The 19,414-nt window shown below is 44.3% G+C and overlaps 1 protein-coding gene across 2 annotated transcripts in view; it reads left to right on the top strand.

The window, feature by feature from the left end:
• Window positions 1–19,185, top strand: part of LOC138580186 (C-type lectin domain family 2 member L-like) — a 517,651-nt gene extending 498,466 nt beyond the window's left edge. For both annotated transcript variants that reach the window (XM_069650520.1, XM_069650519.1), the window contains 2 exons: window positions 12,851–12,946; window positions 13,414–19,185. In XM_069650520.1, coding sequence (XP_069506621.1) covers window positions 12,851–12,946; window positions 13,414–13,455 — 138 coding nt within the window. In that variant the 3' untranslated portion in view covers window positions 13,456–19,185. The remainder of the gene's footprint in view (window positions 1–12,850; window positions 12,947–13,413) is intronic.
• The last annotated feature ends 229 nt before the right edge of the window (window positions 19,186–19,414 follow it).

Raw genomic sequence — 19,414 nt, 5'->3', positions numbered from 1 at the left:
GGTGTGGTGTTGCGTCAACGGGCCATGCGAGGTGACCTGCAGTCTTTTCATGAAGAGACTGCACGTCATCTCGAATGGCTCGTTGACCACATCAGCCTGCTGGGACAGGTCACCCAGGCCGGATTCCTCCATCTGATGGGGCTTGCTACGACCCCCTCCTCAGCTGGACCTCCTACGCGCCAGTCGTCCTCTGTGCCATCTTCCCACCCATCAGTCACCTGGGTGCCCTGTGGAGCTGCCTCTGACGGTGCGGCCAGGCTGGTGGAGGAGGCATCCCTGCCACAGTCGGGAGTCGGACGTCCAGCAGGGGTGGCCACGTCAACGACTGCACCCCAGCCGGCGGAGGATGTGCAGGCAGCAGGAGGCAGTGCAGGGGCAGAGGCACAGCAGCAGCAGCACCATGGTGGGAGCCATGAAGGCTCGGGGCCTTCAACATCGGAGGGGCAGGCATCGGCCGGAGGGCAGGAGGACCCAGGACAGAGAGTGTCTTCCGTGTGGCAGCGGTTGGGCCACGCCATAGATGCGGAGCGGCAGCGGGCGGAAGAGGCATGGCTCACAATGGTCAGGGCGGAGAACTCCATGCGGAGGGCCCTGAGGCGGGCCGAGTGCCTCGAGGCAATCCGCAGGGGTTTGGAGGTGGACACGTCGACGGCCCTGCGGACCCTCGGGGCCATGGAGGAGGACCGCCTCCGGGACATTGAGGAGGAGTTCGATGATGCCCTGGCCCGGGACATCCACAAGTGAGCCGTGGAACTAGCCCGCTGCCCTTGTACATAGTTATGTAGGTAGTGTTAGGTTTAATTTTTGTTTTTATTTCATTTGGACCTTTCGGACATTGGCCACATTTTTGTATATAGTTTTTTTTATTAGTTAGTGTAGTTAGATAGGTTTCCTTTATTTTGTTGGGATGATGGACCCTGGCTTCTTGCATTGTACATAGTTCACAGTTGGATTGTATTTTGTTTTCACTTTTTGACCATGGAGCAATGGCTTTCTTTTTTATTTCCCATTGGATTTTGTTTTGTGGACATTGACTTTGGACGACATTACTTTGGATTTTGATTTTTGATTTTGATTTTTTTGAACGGACATGCTTCTTTTCATTTTTTTACATTCACATTTCTGTTTCTTCATTTTTGATTCTATTCATGTTTCCTTTAATACATTATTTTTTTGGTGAACTTCAATGTGTGGTATCTCATTGTTTTCATGCATTTCATGTTATGTGTTTTGAGATTCACTGACACCCATTGGGTGTATGTGAGGGACATGTGTTTGTTTCGGAACTTGCAATTGGTGTTCTGTGATGTAATTGCAAATTATGAGTGGGTGGATGCAATACTCGGGTGGGTGTTTTGCATTTGGGGGCTGACCAATGGGACCAGGGATCTAGATTGTGATGACATGTTGGGTGGGGAACATGAGTTGGACATGGGTGGGGGCCTGCTGGCAGGTGCCCCACAGTGCTGGGGGGTGGGGGTGGTGGGAGACATGAGTGGGGGCCTGGTGGAGGCTGCCCCTGGTGGCTGGGGGGTGGGGGTGGTGGGAGACATGGGTGGGGGCCTGGTGGAGGCTGCCCCTGGTGGCTGGGGGGTGGGGAACATGAGTTGGACATGGGTGGGGGCCTGCTGGCAGGTTCCCCACAGTGCTGGGGGGTGGGGGTGGTGGGGAACATGAGTTGGACATGGGTGGGGGCCTGCTGGCAGGTGCCCCACAGTGCTGGGGGGTGGGGGTGGTGGGAGACATGGGTGGGGGCCTGGTGGTGGGTGCCCCTGCACTGCTGGGGGGTGGGGGTGGTGGGGAACATGAGTTGGACATGGGTGGGGGCCTGCTGGCAGGTGCCCCACAGTGCTGGGGGTGGAGGTGCTGGGAGACATGGGTGGGGGCCTGGTGGAGGCTGCCACTGGTGACTGGGGGGGTGGGGGTGGTGGGAGACATGGGTGGGGGCCTTGTGGAGGCTGCCCCTGGATGCTGGGGGGTGGGGGTGCAAGGGGACATGAGTGGGGGCCTGGTGGAGGGTGCCCCTGCACTGCTGGGGGTGGGGGGGTGGGAGACATGGGTGGGGGCCTGGTGGAGGCTGCCCCTGGATGCTGGGGGGTGGGGGTGCAAGGGGACATGAGTGGGGGCCTGGTGGAGGCTGCCCCTGCACTGCTGGTGGGTGGGGGTGGTGGGAGGCATGGGTGGGGGCCTGGTGGAGGGTGCCCCTGCACTGCTGGGGGTGGGGGTGATAGGGGACATGAGTGGGGGCCTGGTGGAGGCTGCCCCTGCACTGCTGGGGGGTGGGGGTGGTGGTAGACATGGGTGGGGGCCTGGTGGAGGCTGCCCCTGGTGGCTGGGGGGTGGGGGTGATAGGGGACATGAGTGGGGGCCTGGTGGAGGGTGCCCATGCACTGCTGGGGGGTGGGGGTGGTGGGAGGCATGGGTGGGGGCCTGGTGGAGGGTGCCCCTGCACTGCTGGGGGGTGGGGGTGCAGGAGGACATGAGCAGGTGTGCAGGGTAGTCCCCTGTTTTGTGGGCTGCCTGCAGGGGCCGTGGAGGGTGTACAGGGAACACCTGTGAGGACCCACCCAGCCTAATCGCGTGTGTAACTTCCCACGCACCCCTGTAATACACGTACCCAGCCAAATCGCGTGTGATAATTCCCGCGCACCCCTGTAATACACGTACCTGGCCAAATCGCGTGTGATAATTCCCGCGCACCCCTGTTATACACGTACCCAGACAAATCGCATGTAAAACTTCCCGTGTACCCCTGTAATACACGTACCCAGCCAAATCGCGTTTGATAATTCCCGCGTACCCCTGTAATACACGTGCCCTGGCTAATCGTGTGTGAAACTTCACGCGTACCCCTGTAATACACGTACCCTGGGCAATCGCGTGTGAAACTGCCCGTGTACCCCTGTAATACACGTACTCTGGCTAATCGCGTGTAAAACTTCCCCCGTACCCCTGATATGAACGTTACCCGCTTTGCGTTCCTTGTTTGGCAGCCCTGTAAACTGGTCCAGGGTTAGCGCAGCCCTTTGCGATGATTTAGCGATTTTGATGGCTTTTCCTTGCGCGAGGGCGTTCTTGGGGGCATTACTGGCGCTGCTGCAGGGTCGCTGCGATACTCTGCGCCACGGCTGGTTTGGGAGCCTAAAATCCATGAATACGCTGTGCGCGGAAATCGGTTTTAGCGCACGTGCCTGGCGCAGTCAATCGCACGCGGACACTCTGCGCCAGCCGCTTGCGACACTTTTCTGCGAAATTCTATGAATTACCCTGTTGATTTCTTCTAGTAGGTCTTTTGGTGTACCATGTAGAAGAATGTTATTTAAATTGGCTAGTGCTAAAGCAGGACTTTTTGCATAATACAGTTTATATACTAGATTTCTTATACTTGCATGATGTGTTGATATCCTTTTGATATCATGGAAGGTTGTTTTGCAAGTAGCTCCTGATATGCAGGCCAACGAATGTCCTTGCAGTCCTGTTTGCTTGTGTACTGGTCAAGCATCCATACTTTGCAGTATTTTAATTTTGCTTTTGTCTTTGCTTTTCACATATTGATTGAGGAATAGGCGTAAAGATTTGAAATTTTCTTTGGGAATGTTACACATTGACGTGCATGGCCATGTGTAAATTAGATGTTCTGATGCAGTCGAATGGAGGGGTAAATCTAAGTTTTCAGGGCATATTTTTGTAAGGAGTACTTCTTGTTCCATTATGGTATTATTAACTTTCTCATAACCTCGACCACTGCTATTTATGGCAATTGTATTTGTTTGCTTTTGTTTGTACGCTTCTTCATTAAAGTATGGTTCTGTGCTTGTAGTGTGACTCCATTCACCTCCACAGATATTTAATAAGTTATTTCTGTTCACATTTCGTTTATTGAGAAGTCTTTTTTGAAGTTTTGTTATTAGTTTTGTTAGTGGTTTAATTATGTTTAACACAACAATAAATACGTTTCTTTTGAGAAGAATTGCACTGTCTATCAACGCTTCTAAGATTACTTTCCTACGATAGGTTTGAAGTGTTGAACCTGGTTTCTCTCCTGTTTTTATCAGATTTTGAAGGAATTTGTGACGGAACATTTTGGCTAATATACTTTTCTTGGTATGCTTACTTTGTACTATATCAAGATTTATAGAAGACGTTTTATTTGTAGTGATAGTTGATTTTCTGTTAATAGTTTTTTGGGTCGTTTTACTTTGTGATAGAGGAGGCAAAGTTTTTGCACTAGAAACTTCTTCTGTTTCCCAACATGACTGTATTAGCTGTTGTGTTTCAACGTTTTTTACAAATTCTGCTATAGATGGGTGTTTATGTTGGAGACTTTTCTTTTCATTTGCTCTACTTCTGCGTCTCTTTCTATGGAGTTGCTTTTTGGTGGGCATTCTGTAGCGTCTGTTGAAAAAAATACAGAAGGTATGGGTTGGGGTTTTCTGCAATGCATGTGTGTTGTGTGCATGATTGTTTGAGTAAGATGATAAAGATGTATGTAATGGTGTGTGATTGTGAATTGGGAAGTTGAACTATTAGGGATGGGTATTCTTCAATTAATGTGTTACTAAACTGGGGTTCAGATGACAGAAAAAAGTAAGCCGGTGGTGTGGAGAAGAATAAATAATATAGGTAAAGCTATACAATTAAAACAGTTGTTTGTTCTACAACATCTACATTCTAGCGGCTGAGTTGGGTAATTTGTGTGCGGAAAAATAGCAATTTAAGGGCCATTCTGACAGGAGATCACTGTTTAAGACGGGGGGATTTTTGGTCAGAATGGTGCAGAATCTCTATTTTTAGGCACAGAAATACCATGAATGCACCGTACAGTGCGTGTGAGTTATAAATCAAATATTATGGTAACAATCTACTTACTTTTTTTTCAAAAATGAGTAGTTTGCTTCTTAGTTGTTCTTTGTAAATCAAAATCGGCTGCTTCTATTCAGGAGAATGGGCTTCACTGCAATTGTAAAAGAAAGAAATTAGTAATTTGGTTGCTATATAGCACTGTTTTCATTTTAGACATTGGGCCTCATTCCGAGTACGGCGCTAACCAATGGCGCTATTAACGCCTTGGTTGACGCCGTACCCGGACCGGCAGCGCCTTGGTGGATGGCGGAATTACCGCCCCATTCCAAGGTCGGCGGGGCGGTAATTCCCCATTCACCAAGGCTCTTCCCCATTCCCAAATGAGCCCCCATAGGGCTCAATGGGAATGGGGAAGATGCAAATAACGGTGACCGTTCATTACGGTCACCGTTATTGGCTTGGAGGCCCCTTTGCGCCCTCGACTTTAACACCTGCTCAAAGCAGGCGTTAAGGGCGAGGGCGCAAAGGGAACTCGGAGTATGGCGGTAAGGGATTACCGCCACCGGTCTCGTTACCGGTGGCCGCTATCCCTTACCGCCATACTCGGAATGAGGCCCATAGACTTTTTTTAATTGAAATGCTCAGCCCCTTCCTGAAAACCATTAAAACCATATTATGACTAAGAGTAGGAAAGACAATATCTTTACTATGGTTTGTGGAATTTATAATCTACCAACGTATACCACTATTCTTGTAACTAAGCTTTTCCACGTAATAGTGAGTCATTGTCATCATAGCGCTCAACCATGTGTGTCGCAAAGGCGGGTGAAATCACCTGATTTTGTTTTTGGCGGGTGAGACGCCCATTGGAATGAATGGGCGTGCAGGAGGCTTGGCAGGTGAGTCAGTCCTTTACAAGGCGGGTGACACCCGCCAAAAGCGTGTGAGTTGAGAGCTATGTGTCATAGCCTGCTTTTGCACGTAACAGTGAGTGAATGTCATAGTCTGCTTGTCCTATATAAATGTATGTAAGTACTTATATAAACGAAAAAAATTAAAACCAATTATGTGTTTGTACAAATATTATTGTTTGAGATTTGATCATAGAGTGTGCATGTTATTTTGTGTGATTATATGTCATGTATATATTTTATTTCAAAAATGTTAGTTTAATAGTATTTGCATGTGTGTGTGTGTATGAAGAAATTAAACGATATAAAGGTTTGCAAGTGACGGGTCATTTTAGGACAATGAAACAATGGTCGTCCATTCATTTTTCAGATTATAGAAGGTAAAAGTCGGTTAGAAAATGTGTTCATGTACTGTGTAGAAAATATGCATACCTGTACTTTCAGTTCATGTATATGGATATGGACCAAGCTGCAAGTAGAAATATTGGAGATTTGTATAGTATTTCTCGTAGATCGTGTTTGTCATGATGATGCAGTTACATGTAGAGTTATTGGATTTGATTGGTGGATGGTCATGTGATTGCTTAGCTACATCCAATGAGGGAATGGCACAGAGAGTGAAATCGAAATGGTAGAAGGGCTGTACATGTTACGATACGTTCACGGACATGGCGGTAGTTCTAGGACACCGCGTATTACATCCGGGGAATTTGGGGAGGGGAGGTATGGAAATGAGATTGGATGAAGCAAGGGATTGGTCAGTAAAGTTTAGTGAGTGTGTTGTGCTAGGAGAGGTTTTCTCAGATTTTTTTTTGCAGAGAGGAGAACAGATAGCTATGGCTGAGTGTTTCAAAACACAGATTGTATGGATTTTGGGAGATTCGTGGATTCATTGCTTGAAGGTGCATGCAGAAAGCTGTGGAGTATCTATAGATCTTGGATTCCCACATGTGGAAGTGCACTGGCATGGAGTGCGTGGAATGAAGTGGTTGGACTTGCTAACTCTCTGTGCAACTTTGAAGATAGAGGAACATCCAGACATAATTGTAATTCATTGTGGAGGGAACAGTTTAGGACATGTGTCAGGAATTTCTTTGCAATTTGCAATGAAAGAAGGACTTCAGAAGATAATGGACATGTTTCCAAAATCTAAAATAATTTTTTCACGGATTGCGCAGAGACAAGTGTGGCTCTGTTCTTTCTCATGTGGTCCACAAATGGAGAAAGCAAGGCGTAATGTTAATAAGGCTGTTTGTGCCTTCCTAAGAGATTGTGGCATGTCCTCTTTTAACAATGACAATATTTTGTTTCGTAGTACATACATTTTTCGCAAAGATGGAGTCCATCTTACTTATGCTGGCAATCAGATTTTTCTGAGAAATGTACAAAATGCATTGCGACCTTTTTTAGAAATACAGCATTTGTTTTGAAGTACGCCTTACGTAGTTAAAATGTTTTACATTCAAACCCCTCCCAAAGGCTCTTTTCAGAGCCACCACTTCCTGTTAGAGAAAAATGCATTGGTTTCAATAGGGTAGCAATGCAATTGTTTTTCTGTTCGCGGACCGTCCGTGGACTTTCACGAAAAGAGCCTTATTTTTTTGTTTTGATTTTTGTTATTTTGTATTTTTTTTGTTCTTTTTTATACACGACACACTAGGAGAGGAGGGAAAGGAGGGTAAAGGGAGGGGGACACCAACCACAGGGATAAGAATGGGCGAGCTGAGAGAGCAAGATGTAGAGTGGGTTTTGTTTGGGTAGTGAGCAGGTCTTCTGGTGCTCTGAGACGACCGTCTCAAAAGCACTCTGAAGTCGTTCCCCCCTGCAGAGTACTGTGTCACAGTACACACATACAACTGTGACCCTCGAAAGGTAAGGGTCATCAGAATTCTGTATGGCCTGTGAGGCAGCTTGAGGAAGACGCTGTCCCACAGAGGTGTTCCTTGTGGTGACAGGATCAGGAACAGCGGATGAAGTAGAGCCAATCAACCTACCACGCTTCTCGCAAGGTACAACCTTGCGAATGGCCCAGTGTGGAATGAGCACAGGTGTCGCTTCATGGTAGTGGTCCCAAAGCTATGCGAACCATGCTTCCCACGACTGAGTACCATTTTGCACTCATTACAGGTGACACGGTTCGCATGAGACTTAGGACCGTTTCCATGAACGGTAAACAACCGCCACACCCAAGATTCACGCCGAGGGCGGGTAGTAGGGATTTCCTCTATCTCATTCTCGTCATCCTCTTCTTCCTCCTCTGTATCCTCACTCATGTTCCCCTCTTCAGGCCCTTGGGGAAATGGTGGTGGTGGAGGGGGTGGGGCGGGTGCTGAGGCAGATGTAGCACCATGTGGTAATAGTCGAGCCATGGATGTCATAGGCTTGGAGATGGAAATCTCAAAATCTGCAAAGTATGCAGCAAAATGCAGTGTGCTCTGTGGAATAGTCAGAAACACAATGAGAATGCGCTCTAGGGTGTGGTTTTATATCGGGGTGCTTGTGCGTGGGCCGCGGACATGCGCGCCGTCCGCAAGACAGATCGAACATCAAAAAAGGTTAAAAAAAGTCACAAAAACTATGTGGAAAGTTAGGATTAGTATGTGGGATTTGTGGTATGGTGATTTTCTAATGAGAAATATTGTGGATTACTTGGAAATGTACTTTTAAACTGGTCGGGGACACGAACAGTGTCCACATTTAGAGCACGAGATGAGCGTGGGCGCGGTTACATGATTGTTTTGTGAGCATGTTCGCTAAGGTAGCAGTCGTCCGCAGGACACCCAATGTATGGACATTGTTTTGCGCATGCGTGTTGATGTTCTGCGGACAGTGTTCGGGTCCTGCCGTTTGTTCTTAGCACAGTTTAATTTATTTGCTAACAATACGGACAGACATAGCGTTTCAAGCACACCTCCATTTTCGTTTATTTATGAACATTTCAGGACACTGCGAGTGTTCTTAGAACATTTTCAACTTGCATGAGAACATTACGGACAGATGTAGTGTCCTCAGGACAGTCACATTTTCGTTTCTTTACGAACATTTCCGAACAACCGCGGTGTCCGTGGACACCTAAATTGGTTTTATCACAAGGAACTGAAAGTAATTACAACACAATATAAGAAAATTTACTTTATTTCATATATATATACAATTATGACTGGGAAGGTGGAGCAGAAACGGAAACAAAAACAGGAGAATTAGGGATTTCTAGATAACTGGGATCAGGTGAAGAAGGGAAGGAAATCTCATCGAAACGCTTTGGTCCATAGACAGGGTTTGGGGTTAACTGCGTGGGATAGGGTGAGGGGGGACAAGTGCAGGTTGGACAATGGTGTGCTGTAGGGGGTTTCACATAATTTTCCACAAAGTTTTTCAAATCCATAAAATTGTGCATAAGGTCATCCATTTTTTGATTAATCTGCTGTAGAGTCTTATCCTCTGATTGTTGTTGTGAGATGCTTGGAATTTTTGTATGGTCTGTAATAAAAAAAAATATATATGTTAAATGTATACAAAATAATATTTATTAATTGGTTTATATAGTAAAGAGTGTACCATTAGGTGGACTATTTTCTAACATTTCCTCTCGTGGGAAATGCTCCTCTAGCCAGTCGAGAGTACTACACATTTCTTCGAGAAAACAAAAAAGTAATATGTTATTTTTTTCTAATATAGAAAGTTTATAAATATATGAGTAAAAAGAAGTGCACTTACTATGTCTGGTGAGATATGTAATCAGTAGTGTATACGTCTGGTCTTGCTGTTGGTTGTGGAGCGTCTGTGAGGTAATTATGGTGGAAGCCACTTTATCTTCTTTTGGTATATTGCATTTTAAAACATACATATTGTATTTACATGAATGGTTAGTGTGTTACATATATGGGTAACATTTTTTAAGTATTATTACATATACTTTGTATGTGTGCTGCTTTGTGAATTTGTTAAATGTTCCAATGTTATGATATAACTATTACACATACCTCCCCAGAGTTTTTAGGTGGTGGTACTGTTGTCCAAACATGTCTGCGGACCGTCAAATTCCATTTGTGATGTCATCTTTGATGTCCTGGGTTTTAGTCTTAGCAGTGCACGGTGGCGGCGCGAGTTATGGTTGCTTATTTTACCATAACTGCCGAATTTCAGGGTTTTTTCGGTTTTACTTTGAACCATAACGTCCCTTTAACAATGTTTTTTCACTGAATTTCATAGGTTTTTAGTAGCGCAACTTAACCATAACGTCCCTTTAACAAAGTTCTTTTACTGAATTTCATAGGATTTTAGTAGCGCAACTTAACCATAACGTCCCTTTAACAAAGTTCTTTTACTGAATATATATATATATATATATATATATATATATATATATATATATATATATATATATATATATATATATATTCTGCTTCAGATAATCATGGGAAATTCAATAAAATGAGAGCTGGGTCAGTGTTAGGTAGAATTCTCCAGAATGGCTAATTTACCTTACCTACCTTACCTACTTTGCTGGATTTCTAGGATTTTTTTTTCACCTGGTAAGAGTGTGAGCCTTTTTTCCCACTCGTGCATGTGTTTTGCTGTGTGTGTTTAACATTTATGTGTTCTTGACTGTGGAGCCTCACCTACTCCACAGGCATCATCTTTTTACTGTGTGTCACACAGCACCCTCAGTGCAGTGACACAGGGTTGTCTTTTTCGGACTTCCCACTGAAACTCCATTTTTCTGGGACTGACTACTGTCTCCCAGAAACATGTAAAGTTGCCATTGATAGTCTTTTTAAATCACAGATCCAGTGCAAACTATCCTACATAGAGTACTGGAAAGGGGTAATAGTTAACCCTATTTGTCTGTCTCTCATGGAACATTGTTTCGTTCCCCTTTCTTTAAAATTTGGCTAGTGGCAGTGGTAACTACCCTATTTTTCCTACCGCGGTTATTTTAAATAGCCTTCTATTGTTTTAGGCTATCTTTGTAGCCTCGAACTTAAACACGCTGGACCATATTTACTTTTATACGGTTCCGGCTGGGTTTATTCGCCATTTCTTTTTGTAAAGGTCTTTCTCGTGTTTTACTCTGCCCGCCAAACCAGGTTTGGTTCCTTTGTTCGCCGTCCTTTGGCGGGCTTCTGCACAGAAGCCCTCCTTAGGCGCCTGAATGTCTGAGGGGGACAGAATGTGAGTGAGGGGTTTGAGACTCCCTGCACAGGGTCTCCTTGGAGACCCATGTCACACTCTGATATGATTGGCTGTGGTGACTGTCCCGGCGGGACATCCACCCTGCTGTGTGATTGACAGCCAGGCTGTGTGAATGGGGTAAACTGCATAAAAAGCAGGTCTGTGGGACTGAGAAGGCAGAGTCGCCACTGGAACGAGAGAACCGAAGAGAAGCTGACAGAGGAGGGCCTCTAACGCAACTGAACCTCCCAGTGAAGCCCTCCCAGTGAAGCCCTGCTGTGGGTCCGAATCTTCAAACTTCGATCGACAGGGAAGATCCGCAGGGATTCTTCTCCCCTTGAGCTGGTGGGACCAACCAGTTTTCCAAACTGCAAGCCAGGCCTCCCTCCTCTGGTCGAATTTGCTGTACAGAGCTACAGTGAACCGGATAGCCAGGAGGATCGGACCCTGCTTGGGTTTTAAGGAGCGCACCTTTTATTCATCGTTTTGCTCCATTGCTGGTTTCTTCCCTGAGCAGTGCAGGACCATCCAGTCTTCCTCCTTTGTGTCAGTCCGACAGTCGCTTCAGGAACAGTGAGCCTGCAGGGTCTGCCAGGAACATCTGCCGCAGCTACAGCATTCTTCTGCTTTTAAGGTGTGTGCTAACCCGGTTGTTTGTTCAGTTCAACCGCTGTGAAAGTGTGTGAAATCTTTCGCTAAACTGAGGGCTTGTCCTTCTCTACTCTTTAAAGTAACTTTTTGTCCGACCAACTTCGTTCTGCACTCTTGGCAAAGACTTAACCGGAAACTACTCTGAACTGTGTGATCCTCTGCAAAGACTCTGGTCCATTGACTTTGGCCCCTCTTCATTTGATCTCCTCACCGTAGTTGCCTTTTCTAGATTGCCCTGCTTTATAGATTGCCCTGCTTTACTTGTAAGTGCTGCTTAACTTTTGCCTAACTTTGTCTTTCCCTCCCTTTTAAATTGCTGGAGTGCCATTTTGCTCACACTTCATTATGAGCTTAACTTGTCCAGAATCTATTGGGTGCGGTGTAGTGTATTAAGAGTGTGATTTTTCAACTGTTTTTATTTAGTGAATTGTTTTATAAATGATGTGTAAATAAATGTATATTCTTTTACTCAGAAACCTTGAGTCAGTGTTTGCTTGAACCATAGTAAATTGCTGTCCATTGTGTAACTATTGATACTGCTCCCTTTACTCTTGAGATAAGTCTGGCTGCTCGGCAATCGCTACCACTTTACTGTGTAGTACAGGCTTGTACCAAAGGTGAATTTGTACTGTCACTTGTAGTCTTAATTGTGTGTGGTGTTCCTAAAGGGTACTGCATATGATTCTGCCGAACAGTCGGCACCATTTTGCACATGCGTTGGGCACTTTTCTACCATTCATACAAAAAGCATAATAGTTATGAACATTACATTTATTATCCAAATACCTAATTTTACCTTCCACCAGCACACCAATAAATTTGGGACAAGTTCATAGCAGCCAGAAACACATTTTAGCTAGCTTGACATTACAATTTTCTAAGTCACAGGTGGATAAATCATATTTCAACAACATTGCCTGGAAATTATCTGAATAATGACACATAAATGAATGCAGTACGACTTATGGTTGCTGATGTTTTGATAGTCCTTTTAAACTAATGGGAAATCTTCATGTTATGCAAATGTGAGCTCCCCTTCCTCCAGGCCATTTGCCATTCCTGGCCAGCATTTGACCAAAGCTTCCTGGACTGTGTTTTTATTAGCCCCTTTGTTGTTTGAAATTGGTAGGCTGCAGGTCGTAAATACTTGGGATGCATCGGCTACACAGAGATCTCCCACTGCAGATAATGAGCTAGGCCGGCCTTCTGATGACACGAGGCACTGCTGACATCTGGCATCATGTCCTGTTATCTGAAGTGAACCGCCTTTTCGATCTGAAAACCTTCTATTTTCTTGTGTTTATTTCCAGAGGTCACCTTCTCTTGACTGCAGCTCCTCCGACATTCCAGTCATGCACTGGCTGCGCCATTTGCCCTGCACTGAAATGAGCCTTCAGAGACAACAGGTCTGTTGAAAGTTTGTTTTCAACACCCTTAAGGGTAGGCCACACTGTATTGCAGTTGTAAATAGTTGGGATGCAAGAGTCGGGCTTCCAGTGGGAGAGTCCTTTGTGAAGCCTGCCCAACAACAAGCAAAAAGGTCTGCTTTGCACCTAAATTAAATGACCCATGGAAATAAGTGGCCTTTTCTTTTCAATGGTTGCTGGTATTTTGCATGTGAAGCATAATATACATTACATCTTGTCATTGTATTTTCCCTTACATCTTTATATATGCTGGGGAACATTTTTCTCATGTCTTGCTTTAAAACTGCAAATGCACATGCAAAAGCCATTTTGGTGTCAGTGTTTGAAAATTCTGTTTTTCATGTGAAAGGTTCCTTTAGATTTCTTCTGCCACTGTGAATTAAAAGGCTGCTTTTCCTTTTGTAATGACTGATCAGCATTTTTCTACTTTCTTGTCTTACTTGCAGAAACCCCCACAGTCTGCCTTAATGGACCCATTTACAGTGTGAAGAATTTTTTATGAAGGCTGGCAGGTCATTTGTTTAATGGGCCCTTTAGTTTTGTTGGTTTGGGGCTTCTGATTAAACCTCACAGTAAGATGGACAAGATTATGTCAGATAATGTGAGGAGACTGCGGTCGGGGCTTAAATATGATTTGGAGAGATGAACTACTGAAACTGTCCCTGTGGGGGAAAATTAACGCATTGAAAATAACCTCTGCACTGAAGATAACTTATGTACTTAGAATGTTGCCTTTGCCTGTGGGGAAGAAGGTGTAGTTGGAGTTCGATGTTTAGGTGCAAAGTTTTTTTGGGGACGACAAGCCTCCACGCATGAAGCTCTGGAAGATGCAGTTACCTGTGGACAGAGATGGATTGAGCATTCAGCATTTCCAGGCAGTTGGTGCAACTTCTGAATTCAGAGCTGGATGATTGAGCCACAGCAGATGCGAGTTTAAATGGACCATTGACTCCTAAGGCGATTCTAATGACGAAGTCGGTGTGCCCCTTTGCCTCCATGCAAGTTACGGAATTTTTGTGGGCTTCTTGAATGAAGCTTGTGTTCCTTCTGGGGGTTAAACTGTTCAAATGTCTTGACTCTTCAATCTGGTATAATACAGATATCTGATAAAAAAAAGAAAACAACAATACCAAAACTGGAAAAAATCCTTTGCCTCAATGAGGGATCAGGAAAGAGGAGCTCTGATGTTGAAATTAATAGTAACAAAAAATTCAAGAGAAACCTCGGCGATCTTGAACAATGAGGCTCCGTTTCAGAACTTAAAGCTGGCTAACGGGGTAGCCGAGGCGACTTGGGTAGATCATTTCTCAAAGTTATTCTTCATCAACAGCGAATGCACAGACAACGACAACTATATCACTCAAGTAAAGTGGGACACGTCTGAGCGACTTGAAGATATAAACAAAAAAATCTCAAAATTAAAAAACTCTAGAGCTGCTGGACCAGACGGCATTCGTAATGTAATGCTAAAAAAGAATATAACAGAATGGCCCTGCTTTATTGAGATTTTATTCAATCACATCACAACTGAAAAAAAATTCCCTCAGTCATGGACCACGGCAATCTTAGTGCCTATCTATAAAAAAGGCCCGCGCAAGGACCCAACCAACTATCGACCAATCACGTTGTTAGACACGATTGGTAAGATAATGGAATCCTTCTTGCAGCAGAAGATAGCAAACTGGGCCGCGAAATCAAATCGCCTGGATCATCGACAAACTGGGTTCACCAAAGGAGTGGGGACAGAAGTGAACCTAGTAATATTGAATTTGCTAAAACTAGAGGCGCTAAAACAAAAAAGAAACATACACCTAGCTTTTTTTGATATGCATCAAGCATTCAACTCGATAAACCGCGAGCTACTGTGGAAGAAATTGAGGAGCCGGGACTGCCCTGAAGAGATCTTACAGCCTATAATTGCTCTGCATACAAACACCTCAATCAGGATACGACTGAACCAACAAGGAGACCTGACAGCTCCCATTGTGACAAACACGGGAGTGAAACAAGGGTGCCCTCTAGCTGCGCTGCTCTTCAAGCTGTTCATCGCTGATGTTCCAACTGCACTAAACCAAGTAAACTGCTTTCCTCCGAAAGTAAATGGCCATCAAATAAGGGGTGTCACATATGCTGACGATATAGTCCTAGCCGACCAAACGCAGATTGGCCTGCAAAGGTTGCTAACAGCGCTTGACAATTACATGCGCAAAAACAAACTGTGCATTAACATAGCAAAGACCAAGATTATGTCAATTGGGTCGACGGCAGGAAAAAGGAACAACAACTACAAATGGTCAATTGCAGCGGAAACAACAGAAAAAACAAAAGAAATACGATATCTGGGCATTTTATTCAACACATCAATAAGGGAAAGGGGATGGTCAAAAGATCTAATACAGCGGACCCTGACATTTGCACTACAAGCTACAAAATTACACAGACTATACGGAAAATGTACGATGCTACCCGTATGAGAATTTTACCAACTAAAGGTAACACCAGCATTAACGTATGGCGTAGAATCCGCCTGGAATTTACACCACATAATATGGCTATACATAGAAGGTAAATTTTGGAGAAAGGTTTTGAGGCTACCAAATTACATCTCTGTGATCAAAATACGAAATGAGCTTGTATTAGACTCCCTGCAATGAACAGTCCTATGGAAATCAATCTCACTCCTAAGGAAAATGAATTTAAGCCCACCGTCAAAAAAATACTAGTCAGAGCAGATATCACCTTAGCGATGTTGATAAATCACCCTGAAACTGCAAAAAGAAAAAGAAAACAGTGGCAATGGATTCTAAATACAGAACGATACAATAACTTGGCATCTGCATTATACCTGGGACCAGCTGCAAATGGGCTAGACTTAATATCGGCGTACATAAAACAATTTCCATCAAGACACCATCGTGACAGTTTCATGATAAATGCCTTGAGAACAAAAGATCAACTATTCAGAACACACGTCAAGGAAACATGTGACAACCTATGCAGAGTATGCAAGGTCGAAGTAGAAACTACCAAACATCTAATAATTGAATGTGCGGACCTTAAGAGCCAACGAACACTACATCTAGGGAAATACGCCCCGAGGAACTCAAATATGGAAGATTGGTGGTTCTACATCCTTGGAGGGAAAAATGCATCGCTGACCTGTCGAATAATTGACTATTTGGATGAAATCTTGAAAGACAATATCAAAGGGGATGCTGAAAACAAAAGACAAAGCTAAAGTCTGTGACAAGAGATTTTGTTTTGTATCTTGTTGTAAAATCTGAGAGTTTTTTTGTTTTAAAAAGTTTGTAAATCAAACTATAAAATTACAAAATAAAAAAATAAAAAAATAAAAATACAGATATCAGGGATGGAAAGAAAATGCTGTTTTGGCCGGAATGGTTCCTTGGGGTTGTCCAATGGATCGGAGATCTTCAGGGCAATGGGAAAAGGCTTACCTTTGGTCAGCTGAGGGCTATCTGGGTATCTGCACAATTCAAGAGTTCTGCACTCTAAAGAGAGTTATTCTGGATGTTTTGGAGAAAGAGAAAGTTGTCTTTGAGAAGTTGAATGTTCAGACAGAGATTGAAGGGCATCAAGTGAGCTGGTATCACAATTTGATTATGTCCTCAGCCAGTAGCAATACTTCTTCAGTGTTCGGCAAGGTTAACTGGTGAAATGACTGAGGTGCGCTGGGCAAATGTCTGCAGAAATGTAGCTCTTTTGTCTGTCAGCCTGGGTGAAAGGTCCAGCTAAGTTAAGATCCTGAATAGGGTCTATTGGACACCGGAACAATTGTACAAGCGTGGTATGGCTGATATGGATGAGTGTTGAGGGCGTTCTCACAGAGAAGGGACACTAGAACATATGTTGTGAGAGTATCTTCTTGCCCTGAGTTTTCTGCCAAGGCAGTTTCCAGGGCAGTTTACCAACTTAAGTCCAGTGCACCTTCAAACCCTTTTCCGTTATGTATTCTTACGGATATCATGCCTGGCAGGATTCAGTGGGTCACTAATGTTCTCAATGTCTCCTGTCAGTCAGGTTGTATCCCAAGGGAACTTAAGCCTGTGATTGTTGTTCCTTTGTTGAAGAAGCCATTTCTGGATGTCTCTGTTCTTTCAAATTTCTGCCCAATTTTGTCGCTGCCCTTCCTTGTGAAATTATTGGGAGCCTTGGAAGCCCCTCTTCTTTCTTCGCTTCTGGAAACTTCCTCTTGTCTTGATACTTTTCAGTCTGGGTTTCGGCCGGGGTGCGAAACTGAGAGCGTCTTGGTGTCCGTGGTGTCCAGTTAAAATGTCGAATCCATAATGTCGAATGACATTTTTTAATTTGCATGTTTTTTTTGCTTTCGTGAGTTAAAAAAAGGGTTAAAAAAAGGGGACAGAGGGGAACCCCCCCATTTCGAACAGAAAAAAAAAAGACGTTTTCCGTTATGGATGACCTGGCTGGGCTGGTTGACCGGGGTGGAGTGGGTGCATTGATTTTATTAGATCTTTCAGCGGCTTTTGATACCATTGACCACTCTATCCTGCTCTCCCGTCTGGCTTTGGTAGGGCTTTTTGGTTCAGTCCTGGCTGATAGAGGCCAATCACTGTCTCTCCCACCTTTCATATCTTCCTCTCACCAGCTTTCTTGTGGTGTTCATCAAGGCTCTTCCTTTTCCCCACTGCTGTTTAATATCTATGTTCAGCCGTTAGTTGGTCTTGTCTGCTCGCATGCTTTCAAGTGCTATCCATATGGTGACGATACCCAGATTTTAGTCTGTTTAGATCTTGATCATGCTGAGTTGTTTTCTCACTTCTTGCTTGTGTAGAGGAGCAGCTGAATGCCCCTCTAGGAAATCCCACCACATTTTTCCTATATGTTGGAAGCCGGAAATTACGACATGCACAATGCCAGTGATGGTGCCTATTCCAAAAAGACTCTTCGAGAAAAGGTATCCATTGAGAAAACCCTATATGATGTATCCCCGTAGAGATGACAATCTCTTGGAGGAGATCCCTGAAGGAATATGAAGATGAGAGAAAGAGAGGCTGGTCACGTCACAAGAAATGAGCGTGATGCACTGAAAAGAAAAGAAGAGAATATATAAACCTATGGAATCTGACGACAAAGTGAAGAATTGAGTAAAATTTCATATGCGAAGTGAAGATTGCCTGTGTGAGAAGCACCGCAGATAATAACTGTACAGATGCAGCAACGCAAGTAGACTACGTAATCTTAAAGGCTGGCTATACGTAGTGAATAGACTGCAGGCGGTTCCGCCATTATATAGAATTCTGGATGTCGGTGTCACGCATTTAGTTAGCTCAGACCTCTGGAGAAGGAAGGATCGGAAGGCTGTGTCGCAGCAAGAAAACAGCTGAAGATCGAGGAAAGGCCTGGAATATCTGTATGGCCTGATGTCAAAGGATGAAGTAGCCAGGAACCGGTTATCTATCCTTGAAGAACAAGTGAACATGAGAAGCTGAATCAGCCCTTGTTAAGTTGCGAGGAAAGAACACCACGAGTGCCAAGTTTATTAATTCAAGACAATTAAATGCTGCAAAACAGCTGCAAAACAACTGCAAAACAGGTGGAAATACGGTCTCCTGTCACGTGAGTTAAGGATGGAAATAGGAGTTGGGCGTGCAGATCTGAACTGTGATAAGAGTGTCCTCCTTTATTCTCAGGAGAAATAATAATTTGCAAGGCCAATTCCAAAGACAATCTGAATGGCAGAAGCCGTGAGTGAGGAGAGGTATAGGGATAATTGGGTGGGGAGACACTGTCAATTCCACCCACCAGCACCTGGGGTACCATCGTACGTGCTGCTAGGGAGCCGAATGTTACAGACATGGAAGAAGTGTGCCAATCAATTGTAGAAGGCCATATAATGAAGGGCCTTATAGTTTGAGAGTGAATGATATATTGTGTACTTAATAATTGATGAAGATAACTTGCTCTAGGGGTGGGCATAAGTTGTCCACTTGACTGTAGGGACCCAATCACAACCCAACCCCTTATAGAATGTGTACTTCGATGTTCCCCTTAAGCCTATCACAACCCCTCATAGGTTTTCTTAGTTTGCCACGTAGTATGACTTCACGTATGACAAATCTTTACTATAAAATAATGCTTTTTTATGAAATGCATTGAGACTTATGCTGTGCCATGTCTGTTGATGTCCGTTGTAACTCCCTATTTTAGACAATTGAAAATAAAGCAGTTAGGAGAGACTTTTTGCCTTACCTTATTATTTGGTGTAAGAGTTAATTGCATCCCATCCTGAGTATGACGTGTTACTGATTGAAGGGCCCCCTGTGGGTTCACGTGGTAGCATGTCAGATGGTTTTATAGAAGACCCATCAACCTATTGACTCCAGAGTTTTGGACAATCGGACATCCTCTGCAATCTAACTGGAAGATCGCGGGTTTCCTGTGGAGAGTGGCCGAATAGAAAACTTG

Source organism: Ambystoma mexicanum, chromosome 3p, assembly GCF_040938575.1.
Source record: "Ambystoma mexicanum isolate Mex_15411 chromosome 3p, UKY_AmexF1_1, whole genome shotgun sequence".
Lineage (NCBI taxonomy): Eukaryota > Metazoa > Chordata > Amphibia > Caudata > Ambystomatidae > Ambystoma > Ambystoma mexicanum.
This window is presented reverse-complemented; position numbering and strand designations above follow the sequence as displayed.